The 12243-nt window shown below is 43.1% G+C and overlaps 1 protein-coding gene across 1 annotated transcript in view; it reads right to left on the minus strand.

Moving 5' to 3' along the window:
• Window positions 1–473: 473 nt before the first annotated feature.
• efcc1 (EF-hand and coiled-coil domain containing 1) overlaps window positions 474–12243 on the minus strand; it is an 83374-nt gene continuing 71604 nt past the window's right edge. The window contains exons 7-8 of the mRNA XM_060909734.1: window positions 1201–1270; window positions 474–1107 (exon numbers count right to left, since the gene is read on the minus strand). Coding sequence (XP_060765717.1) covers window positions 971–1107; window positions 1201–1270 — 207 coding nt within the window. The 3' untranslated portion in view covers window positions 474–970. The remainder of the gene's footprint in view (window positions 1108–1200; window positions 1271–12243) is intronic.

Raw genomic sequence — 12243 nt, forward strand, 5'->3', positions numbered from 1 at the left:
AATGAAGCACCTGAACTTCACAAGATAATCAACAAGCTAGTGATCACAAATCAAACACAAAAATGGTTTCAACTGATATAGAAAAATCAGTGTTTTAAACTGGCCATTTCAATCTCCATACCTGAAGTCTAATTAACAAAATATATAACTATTGATTTTGTATGTTCATGTTTGCTCATTTTTGTTTAGGATGCCAGTACAAAGGAGTTGACTACATATGTAGATTATGATACTGCTGACAGATATTTTCTTGTCCTTCACTTAGTTTGCATTTCCAAGCAAAGTGGATGGAGCGTAAATCAAACAGGTGAACACACCTGAGTGGTTTTTGACCTCCCCTCACTGGCCGAATAATAACATTATAGTATAACATTTCTGTGGCACCGAGTCATAAAGCCTGATGTATTTTTATAACTTGGTCAAGAAACTAGTTTTAAAAAATTAACAGAATTTTCAGTCAATGATCTATCCTGGTCAAGTCATGGTGGATCTGGACACAATCCCAGGAACACTGGGCATGAGGAAGAGAATACACCTACTAGTATGTTTTTGTGAGATGGAAGTAAACCTGAGAACCCAGAAGAAACCCACACTGGCACCAGGAGACCATGTACAAAAACTCCACACTGAGAGTAACACAAGCTCATGAGCGAACCCTGGAGCTGTAAGGTGGCAATGCTACACTGCGTCGCCGTGCCACACTCGATTAAACATACAGTATTAGAAAATCATTAATTTCACAGACAAGGATATCTGGGTTAGCTTAATACCTTAAACCAAGTCTGACTTGGCTTATCTGGGTAATTGTGAGCCCTTACTTCATGAAATATCTCTTCATATACAGCGAGAAGACAAACTCATAACACAGAAATATAAACAATTATTTACAAAAGACACAGAAGAGAAACACAGAGGAATAGTATCAGACAATGCATCTCTGCAGAATGTCCTCCATGGTTTGGGCAGCTGCTCAGCAGGAGATGAGAAGTGAGTTAGTGAGAGATGAGTGACTCTGTGGGTTCTCTGATGAGCCGCTGCTTGAGAGGATCTCACATGCAGCCAGTTCATGACAAAGAGCATTCAGCACTTCCAGAATATGGGCCTTCCCTGTGTAGAAAAAAGCAAGATGGGTGTTCATGATCAGGCTGAACGAAATGAGTGATTCTGCTGAATACACAGCGACAGGGTTTAAAATTATACCATGATGGGGATCGCTGCAAGACTCCAGCGTACTCAGCAAGATCTTTCCCAGAGACCTCCTTGATACGTTCTGTAATCACATTGTTCAAAGACATCATCAGTACATTCATGAAACTGTCTCTGATAAAAATGATTATTTTCCTACAACAACATGTTCCAAGATGTTTTAGTAAATCTTATACCACAGCCTTATACCAACAATTTTCTATTTATTATAAAATGATGTCACCTTAAAAAAATCCATTTACAATTACATTTATTGTTGTGGAATCTCTGTAAAGCAAGTTATAACTTATAGCAGCTATAAAAAGTAAAGGCCTCTGCATGCTCTTGCGACAAGGCTTTCGCAGACAGCTTTTCGCAGACAGTTGTAATTTATTGTTGAGCGGGAGTAATAGGCGTGCGCGATGTTATTCACCGGCACAATGCAAGGGGGCGCGAAGTCGCTAGGAGTAGTTGGTGGGTGTGGTTAGTGGAGTGTTTATCCTCCGGTTACTTATAATGACTAGAACTTTTTTTTTTTATAATGACTAGAACTGGAGTCGTATAGATGTACGTACTTCCTCGATCAACCACTCTTCGTGCTGCTCCATCTTCGCTTGTGTTTTTAAAAATGCCGGTCGTGAAAACAAACCAAACCGGGAAAGTAGGGAAGCAGAAGTGCGTGTACAGCGGATGTAGAGTGGACCAATCAGAGCCCTCTTGTCTGCGGCGCTGTCTGCGAGGCTTCTGCGGTGGTCACAATTTTTGGGAGGTGCGCGCAGAGTGTCTGCGAAGGTGGGGGGGCTACGCAGACACTGTCTGCGACGCTATCTGCGAGGACTGGGTTGTCAGCATAAATTGGCCTTTATTCCCCTCACTTTCTCTTTGTGTCCCTCTCTTACAGTTCATACAATTAGAAAAATGCTTGTCATGTTAATGGGAAGTGTTAATTTGGAGTGTTCCCTGTGGTCATACATAGTCCTTGTGTATGAGCTGTTACTATAACAATGATAACGTATAAGAACAAGCACATGTATTGAAACTTGTGATCTGCTTTGCAGCTGGAACTGCTGTCAGAGCTGTATTGTCATTGTAAATTAATCAATACCTTCGGATCAATCAGAATTCATCAGTGCCGTAAGACAGATCAAACTTTCTTCTTCTTCTTTCAGCTGCTCCCGTATGTTAGGGACCGTCACAGCAGATCTGCTATGCATATTTGATTTGGCATAGGTTTTACACCGGATGCCCTTCCTGACACAACCCACCCCAATCTATCCAGGCTTGGGACCGGCGCTAACTATGTACTGGCTTGTGCAACCCCAGTGGCTGGGTATTTTACTGAATCTGCATGTCTTTCAACTGTGGGGGAAACCGGAGCACCCGGAGGAAACCCACACAGACACGGGGAGGACATGGAAACGCCACACAAAAAGGCCCCCGTCTGCCATAAGGATCAAACCCGGAACCTTCTTGCTGTGATGCGACAGTGCTAACCACTGCACCACTGTGCCACCCCATGTAAGACAGATGAAACCAATGTATAAATATAATGTATTTATGTTTCCTTTACATACACATATATGTTCTTAAATATATTATATTAGACAATATCTAATGATGCATGGTCACTTTTTGTGCTCCAGTTTTTTTTAAAAGTCAAATTAATGCTGTATCTTATGCACATCCATCCATCCATCCATCCATCCACTACCTATACCGCATAAGGGGGTAGCTGGACCCAATCCCAGCTGACTTTTGGGCGAGAGCTGGAGGACACACTGGGCAGGTTGCCAGGGATAACACAGAGACAAACAACCATTCACACTCACATTCACACCTATGGGTGAGCCAGTTAGCCTAAACTAAATGTCTTTGCTCTGTGGAAGGAAACCAGAGCACCTGGAGGAAACCCACGCAGGCACAGGGAGAACATGCAACCTCTATACAGAAAGGCCCCAGTCGACCATGAGGTTCAAGCCCAGAATCTTCCTGCTGTGAAGTGGCAGTGATAACCACTGCACCATTGTGTGTGCCACCCACAGGTCTACATTGTGATGGCAGCCCCAGGAACCCGCGGCCCAAGCAGTGCATCATTCCTCTCACAACCGGTGCTGAAGAGTCAGTGGCACTTCAGCACCATTGTTTTGGACAGCCAAAAGCAGCATGGGCACAGAGCAGGGCCCGCCTATCACACACGGCTGGAGTGGCATAATCGACACCTCAAGCCACCCTCCTCGAACAGCCAGGGGAGGATAAAAAGGCACCACAACTCAGAGATTAGTCAGGTTATTTACGTTCATGAACGCTTACACTCTCTCCATTTCCGCTCATACGACAAGTTGGAGCGCCCCGCACTGTTCGCTGGTGAACACCCCGCTCTCAAAGCCTCTGGATCGCCAAAAGACCCACTGCAACCTTGCTTTAGCCCGGTTTGGGCTCTGCACTGACTGCACCAGCCGCACCACTCACACACCCTACAATTCCCCATCCCTCATTTTTCATTAACTTCACTTTCACTGAGACCTGGGTTGTGTGTCTGTGTTCTCCCCCCGTCGTAGCTATAAGTGCCACAACATGTATGATGAAATCAAAATCATCCTTTCACAGTATGCAGTATCTACTGATAATACAACTGACATATTAAACATTACTTTGCCAATATTTTACCCATATAAACCATGATATATGTGGACGTACTGTATATAAAACTGCTTCTCATGAAGATCCATATTTTTTTCCATGTCTTTCAGACAGGCTGTAACGCATTGCTGAGGTGTGATAGAGTGGATGTGATTAGAGTTAAACTCACCATTTTTACCTCGCCTGGGATGGAGTCCACCAGGGGTTTTTTCGGTCGGGTTTCTTTGTTTTTTTGTTAACGGTATTACAGGAAAATGGCTGGACCAATCTTCATGAAACTTTCAGGATAGATGGACATGGGTCTCAAATAGAACCTCCAACATTTTGAGGATCATCTGATCAAGGTCACCAAAAAGGTCAAAATCGTTTTTGTTTTGGCTATTGCCTCATATAGAGGCGCTAGCCACTATGTCATTATGCTGTAAGAATGTAAGAGTGTAACGATTGCGCACTGTGCATACACGTGTTCAGATTAAAATGGCCAGTGAGTGTACACAATTCGGTTCACCATTCAAAATAAACGGAGTAGACTAAAGAAATCGCTTTCAGACATGCTTATGCTTATTACAGAGGGAAAGTGTGTTCCACTGAGCTCTAGCGCAGGGCCATTTCCGAGAAATAAGAGTTTCGGTCATGGCGACAGCGTGTGTATGTCAGCCTCGGTTCAGAAGTTTCAGTTTCGAAAACTGTAAGAGGTAAGAGTAGAATAATATAAAGTACAGACACTTGGTATATTTTACTTCTGTGATTTTATAATTGTTCATTTTTTAATTACGCTTCATTTTTGTGGCTACTGCCTCACTGAGTAAATCTATATGCTATATTTACTCTATGGACATGATATCAGAATTTTTTTTATTTATAAGCAGTAGCTACATGTACCCATAGGGTACCTTTTTTTTTTTTTGCAATATCTTCCTTCATATTCATCATAAGTGCTACTGGGCGAGGTTTGTTCTATCAAATCATTACGTACATACGGGTTATCATGAGATGTGTACGCACCGCCGTGACCCAGTGCATGTGTTGGCCGTGACTAGGGCGGATGTTTAGAGAACTGCTCTCGATTGAAGATTACAAGTATCAAGGAAAAAGGTAAGAACAAATCTTTTGATATGTTATCCTTTTCAGTTGAATGGCATGGACATCCAGCTGGAAGACTATAAACTCAGTAATTTCAATGGCATGGCCTGAAAATTAGCGGTTGTACCCTCAGTGGTAGTCGCTCAGAGCTCACTGTTTCTGGTACGCGTTGCCATGAAACTTATCGTAGTTGGGACTTGTTTTCAACTAATATAATAAATATAAATGGCTTAATCCCGCGTTGGTAGTCGTTTGTGAGTTATAAATACTTATCCAGTACTGGAGGATAAAGTATTAAGTGAACGACATGAAAAAACAGACATGAATTTTATTTATTGAAACGCTTGAAATATTACTGTAAAAGTTCACATGGAACATTTATGCTAATGCATTGCGAGTGAGCCAATGCTAATTAGTTGCTCTATTGTGTTATGCTATTGTGTTGTGAGTACACACACACACACACACACACACAAGTCTAATTAGCCTTACATTGCTTATTTTAGAAATGTCAGAAGACGAAAGTCCTAATAACAAAGGGAAGGAATCCCTAGGCATGGAAATAAAGGCCATGATGAGCAACATGTTTGCTGAGTTCAAAACTGACATTATGCAGTCAGTTACAGAAACCATGGAGACACGTTTGAATGAATGGTATGACGAGAATGACTACTGTGATGAAGACGAACCTGCCGATGATAATAACATAGATGTGAATGCGCTAGTGCAGGGGTTTTCAAAGTGTGGGAGAGTCAGCCCCCCCTCGGAGAGCAAATAAACAACAGCGCCCCCCCTTACAATTTTTGTTGTTGCTATACTTAATGTTCCATTCGTATTTAAAAAAAATGGTTGTTGTACACATTATTTTTTTCTTTTTCACATTTTAAACATCTGTGCTTTTTAAAACATCTTGTTTTACACATTTTAAACATCTCATAGCATCGTTAGCTAGCACCTCTTGGCAGACAACACACTGTGGCAGTGGAGCATCTTCAGATCCAGTCCATGAAAATCCAAACTTTAAATAATCGTGGTCATACTTCCTTCTTTTTCCAGTCCCCCAGGATTCCACGGGCCTTTTTTGTGATTGTTGTGGGCTAAAATGTCTGATGTTGCGGGGGGGGGGGGGGGGGGGGGGGGGGGTCCAAAAAAATTGCGATGAAAGTTGCGGTGTTTTTTAGGTTTTTGTTGCGATTATATTGCAGGAGGAAGTGAAAGTTGCGAGAAATTGTTGCGATTTTCTCTTTTTGTGATTAAAATTGAGTGATATATTAAATATTAAGTTATTACTGAAAAACTATTGATTAAAAAAACAAAGACACTGAGAAATTGTCCTATAAACAACTTTACCAATATAAAAGATTACCAGGACTACAAAAATGCAGAAAAATAGGCTTTACTTATCCAAATGCACCTGTTGGTTCAAAAGTTAAAGTGCATAGAACCTCACAGCACAACATGAAGTTACCTTAAAATATAATATAAATGCCTCAGCTTTCATGTAAGAAAAAAAAACTATTAATACTAGTACCGTGTGCAGGCAGTCTCTCCTGAATACTAAATTAAACAATAATTATAAACTAATAAAATAAATGGTTCAGGCTTCATAGAAGGAAAAAAAAAATTTGAACAGAATCTCACAGTATGATGCTGAAGCTGCCTAAACAATGGAAAATAAAATACCATTTTGGCAAAAATGTTGGCAGCCATTAATTTCTTGTATTAAGTAAAAAAAAATAAAGTGCACACAGTCCTTCACTGTAAACATAACACACTTTTAGTAACAGAATTTAAGCCTACATAAACACTGACTCGCACATCATGCAATGTTGCCAGATACTGCTGACGTTTTCCAGTCCAAAATATATTCAAAACCCGCCAAAATGCACTTGAAACCGCCAATCTGGCAACACTGCGCGCATGCTGCTTCTCTTGAACATAGACATCCGGAAGTAAGGCGGAAGGTAGTTTGTCGATGTCACCTCAAGACGACGCCAACGATTGGTCAAATTTGCGGGAAAGTTGCGGTGATTGGATATAATTGCAACACTGCCCTGAATTCGCGGGGATTGGTTGAATTTGCGCTGAAGTTGCAAATCGCAACATCCTGGAGGCTCTGTTTTTTTGCTTGGCCGTCTCCTCACTCCCTGTAGCTTTAGGTACTAAAAATCGATCCATTTTGTCTCCCACGTTGCGCCCCCCCTGAAGAACTCTGGCGCCCCCCAGGGGGGGCGCGCCCCACACTTTGAAAAGCCCTGCGCTAGTGCAAACCATCCTAGCTTCAAACAAAGGCAAAACTACTAAAACTCAGTGTGTTTACATGCACATCCAAATCGAGCTACTGTCGGTAATCGAGCTAAGGGTCCCAGCAGGGGTGCCAGAGAAATCCAATCCTACATGCACACAGGGAAATCGAGCTATTGTGTGACGTACACTCAGTGCGTTTACATGCACATCCAAATCGAGCTACTGTCGGTAATCGAGCTAAGGGTCCCAGCAGGGGTGCCAGAGAAATCTAATCCTACATGCACACAAGGAAATCGAGCTATTGTGTGAGGTACACTCAGTGCGTTTACATGCACATCCAAATCGAGCTACTGTCGGTAATCGAGCTAAGGGTCCCAGCAGGGGTACCAGAGAAATCCAATCCTACATGCACACAAGGAAATCGAGCTATTGTGTGAGGTACATTGTGCACCCGAGCCACAGGTGGCGCTACACGCCCCATCGTGTTGGTACACTTCCGGTTGTCGTCATGAAGAAGAGCTATTCAAGAGTATAAACAAAGTTATCAGCTCCTCATTGTTCCAGAAGTGCATGTTTCTGCTCGCCATTTTCTCTTCTTCGTTCGTTCGTTCTCCTTGTTCCTCCTGACCTCTTCTGCTGCTCGCTACTACTACTGTTGTCATGCCGACCGAGGCTGTTGTGTTTCCCGCTTGTGGTCTCGTCACTCGTCACTTCCGGAAGGGGCAGTGCTGAAGTAAGTAGCTCGACTACGTAGCTCGATAGTAGGGCTGCACAATTAATCGAATTTAATCGAAAATCGCGATTTTGGCTGCCACGATTAAATTAAATGAAAATCGCGATTTATTTCCATTTAAAATGCGAGCTCTGCTGTATATCTGATCAAGCACTTTTTGACCAATACTCCGCCAAACCATTAGGGGGCGAACCGACGCATGTAAGGTTTCATTACTCCGCCTAAATAAGCAAGCAAGCCAAGTGCAGTGTTGCCAGATTGGGCGGTTTTAAGTGCATTTTGGCGGGTTTTGAACATATTTTGGGCTGAAAAACGTCAGCAGCATCTGGCAACACTGGCCAAGTGCGCAGAGCTTCAGTGCAGCGGTATCTTCAAGGGGTGATAGCGTGAGAGTAGGTAACAGATTGAGGTGAGAGAGAAAAGCTAACTATGTCGGAACAACAGACTATTTAGCACTGGAGGCAATGTTGTGACCTGCCTTTGCTCATGTTTAAAGCCAGAGCATGTTGATAGGCTGGTCTTTCTAGCTAAAAACTTGTAGGCCTCAGTATAATGCTATGTAATTGTTGCATGGTCCTTCATACTTTGGTAATTTCTTGGATAAATTTCATTTATTTGTCATTTGGAAATCAGAACTTCTCTTTTAAATTTCATTCTGCACTGAAAGCTGTTCATATTGTTTGTTTGAATATAGTGAAATAAAATTTAAGTGATTTCCCTAACATCAAGAATAATCGTGATTAATAATCGCGATTACAATTTTGATCAAGATAATCGTGATTATCATTTTTTCCATAATCGTGCAGCCCTACTCGATAGGGTTTACATGCACTAAGTAGCTCAGCTACAATCGCATAATCTAGGTCGCGTAGCTCAATTACGAGAAATCCAGTTTGGTTCGATTTCAGCCGAGCTAAGGTGTTTCCATGGCATTTAGAACTTCGATTTCAGTCGAGCTACGGCAGAAATTCGATTTTCTCTATGTGCATGTAAACGCACTGAGTGTGCACCCGACCCACAGGTGGCGCTACACGCCCCATCGTGTTGGTACACTTCTGGTTGTCATCATGAAGAAGAGCTATTCAAGAGTATAAACAAAGTTATCAGTTCCGTGTTCACAAAGTTATCAGTTCCGTGTTCCGTGTTCTCTTCTGCTGCTCGCTACTACTACTGTTGTCATGCCGACTGAGGCTGTTGTGTTTCCAGCTTGTGGTCTTGTCACTCATCACTTCCAGAAGGGGCAGTGCTGAAGTAAGTAGCTCGACTACGTAGCTCGATAGGGTTTACATGCACTAAGTAGCTCGGCTACAATCGCATAATCTAGGTCGCGTAGCTCGATTACGAGAAATCCAGTTCGGTTCGATTTCAGCCGAGCTAAGGTGTTTCCATGGCATTTAGAACTTCGATTTCAGTCGAGCTACGGCAGAAATTCGATTTTCTCTATGTGCATGTAAACGCACTGATTGTCAACTGATCTTTAGACAATCCTTCCTTTAAAAGGCTATTCACCAGAACTCCCAACTTCTCACATATTGGTGGGCCATTAGCCTTCTCTGGATTCAACTCTGTGAGTAGAGTCAGTGCATTTACGAACTGGATTTCTCGAATCGAGCTACGCGACCTAGATTATGCGATTGTAGCCAAGCTACTTAGTGCATGTAAACCCTATCGAGCTACGTTGTCGAGCTACTTACTTCAGCACTGCCCCTTCCGGAAGTGATGAGTGACGAGACCACAAGCGGGAAACACAACAGCCTCGGTCGGCATGACAACAGTAGTAGTAGCGAGCAGCAGAAGAGGTCAGGAGAACGAACGAACGAAGAAGAGAAAATGGCGAGCAGAAACGTGCACTTCTGGAGCAATGAGGAGCTGATAACTTTGTTTATACTCTTGAATAGCTCTTCTTCATGACGACAACCGGAAGTGTACCAACATGATGGGGCGTGTAGCGCCACCTGTGGCTCGGGTGCACAATGTACCTCACACAATAGCTCGATTTCCTTGTGTGCATGTAGGATTGGATTTCTCTGGTACCCCTGCTGGGGGCGGCACGGTGGTGTAGTGGTTAGTGCTGTCGCCTCACAGCAAGAAGGTCCTGGGTTCGAGCCCCGGGGCCGGCGAGGGCCTTTCTGTGTGGAGTTTGCATGTTCTCCCCGTGTCCGCGTGGGTTTCCTCCGGGTGCTCCGGTTTCCCCCACAGTCCAAAGACATGCAGGTTAGGTTAACTGGTGACTCTAAATTGACCGTAGGTGTGAGTGTGAATTGTTGTCTGTGTCTATGTGTCAGCCCTGTGATGACCTGGCGACTTGTCCAGGGTGTACCCCGCCTTTCACCTGTAGTCAGCTGGGATAGGCTCCAGCTTGCCTGCGACCCTGTAGAAGGATAAAGCGGCTAGAGATAATGAGAGATGAGATGACCCCTGCTGGGACCCTTAGCTCAATTACCGACAGTAGCTTGATTTGGACGTGCATGTAAACGCACTGAGTGTACCTCACACAATAGCTCGATTTCCTTGTGTGCATGTAGGATTGGATTTCTCTGGCACCCTTGCTGGGACCCTTAGCTCGATTACCGACAGTAGCTCGATTTGGATGTGCATGTAAACGCACTGAGTGAAGAAAGAATATCTGAAGCCTGAAAACTGTCCAATGCTAGAAACTCCCAAGGTAAACACTATGCTTTGGAATCAACTCAAACAAGAACCGAAGAATCTTGATATCAGCCTTCAAAAAGGTCAAGGACATTTAATGTCATCATTATATACCTTACTTAAAGGGTGCAACCAGCTCGTACATAAAGCTGACAGCAAGGAAATGCTAACTACGCTCACCCATGCAGTCGTACTGTCACTGTCTGCAAATCGACAACTGAATCTAAGCAGAAGAGAATTGTTGAGGCCGCATCTAAACAAGAATTACCAAGCCCTGTGTAATCCAGCGGTACCCAATACCACGAAGTTATTTGGAGACGACCTCAATAAACAAGTGGATGAATTGACCAAGGCAAATAAGATTGGCCTCAAAGTTCAAGGTTCAGGAAAGCAATGATACCACCTGTATGGACGTGGTTTGCGGGCACGTGGCAGATACAGACAAAGCCATGGTGAGCGTGGTCGTGCTACAACTCCAGCAGAAGGAAAAGGGCCTTTTTTAGGCTCAGGCTGGGGAGGAGACTCCCGCAGACAAGCCAGATAGAAGCTGAGGTAAAAAATATTATTTCTAATCAATGTGTGTTTGTTGGGGGGCAAGTACTAAATTTTGTGTCTGAATGGAAGGAACTGACATCAGACCCTAAAATTTTGGATATCATCTTGCACTGTCACATTGAGTTTGGTGAATTTCCCATGCAAAAACGTTGGTCAGCCGTGACTGATTTGGAAAATAAATTTTCAGATCAAGGAAAAGTTATTATTGATGCTCAAGTCATAGAATTTCTTAGCAAGGGTATTATAAGCTATTCTGAATTCCAGGATGACCAAATTATCTCGCCCATATTTTGAGACCGAAAGCTGATGGGACTTATCGTGTTATCTTCAATTTAAAAAGCTCTTAATGACAGTGTGGTTTATCATCATTTAAAATCGGACACTCTAGAAGCCACACTCCCACTTATTACCCCCAGATGCTACATGACATCCCTGGATTTGAAAGATGCGTATTATTCATTTCCTATTGCCCCCGAACATCAACGTTTTTTGAAATTTCTATGGAAAGGGATCCTTTATCAATTTTTGTCTCCCTATGGGTTTGACATCGTCTCCTCGAATATTTACAAAGGTACTAAAGCCTGTCTTCGCCTTTTTGAGAGGACAATGTGGAATCTCGTGCGCAGGCTATATTGACGACTCCTTATACATAGGCGATACTTATGACGCATGTTTAAGGAATACATTGACAGCAGTCCAATTATTCATATCCCTGGGTTTCCAAGTACACCCAAAAAAGTCTATGATTGTGCCCACCCAAAAAATAGAATACTTGGGATTTGTATTGTCGTCTATCGACATGACTGTGAGACTGACAGATAAAAAAATTAGCGCCATTGTTAAGTGTTGTCGGGAATTTTTGTGCGTAAACAAGAAACATCCCATATGAGACGTAGCATCCCTTGTTGGAACATTAATATCCACTTTTCCGGGGGTCCAGTTTGGTCCACTGCATTACCGTTCCCTCGAATGAGACAAAATGAAAGCTTTGAAACGTAGTGGGGGTGATTATGAAGCAAAAATGGTACTCTCCTCAGAGAGTTTAGGAGAATTGTCCTGGTGGATCACCCATGTGGGCTCCAGTGTGAGGAAAATCACACGCGAAGAACCTCATTCTACCCTTAAAACTGACGCATCCCTAACAGGGTGGG

Source organism: Neoarius graeffei, chromosome 26 (assembly GCF_027579695.1).
Source record: "Neoarius graeffei isolate fNeoGra1 chromosome 26, fNeoGra1.pri, whole genome shotgun sequence".
NCBI lineage: Eukaryota > Metazoa > Chordata > Actinopteri > Siluriformes > Ariidae > Neoarius > Neoarius graeffei.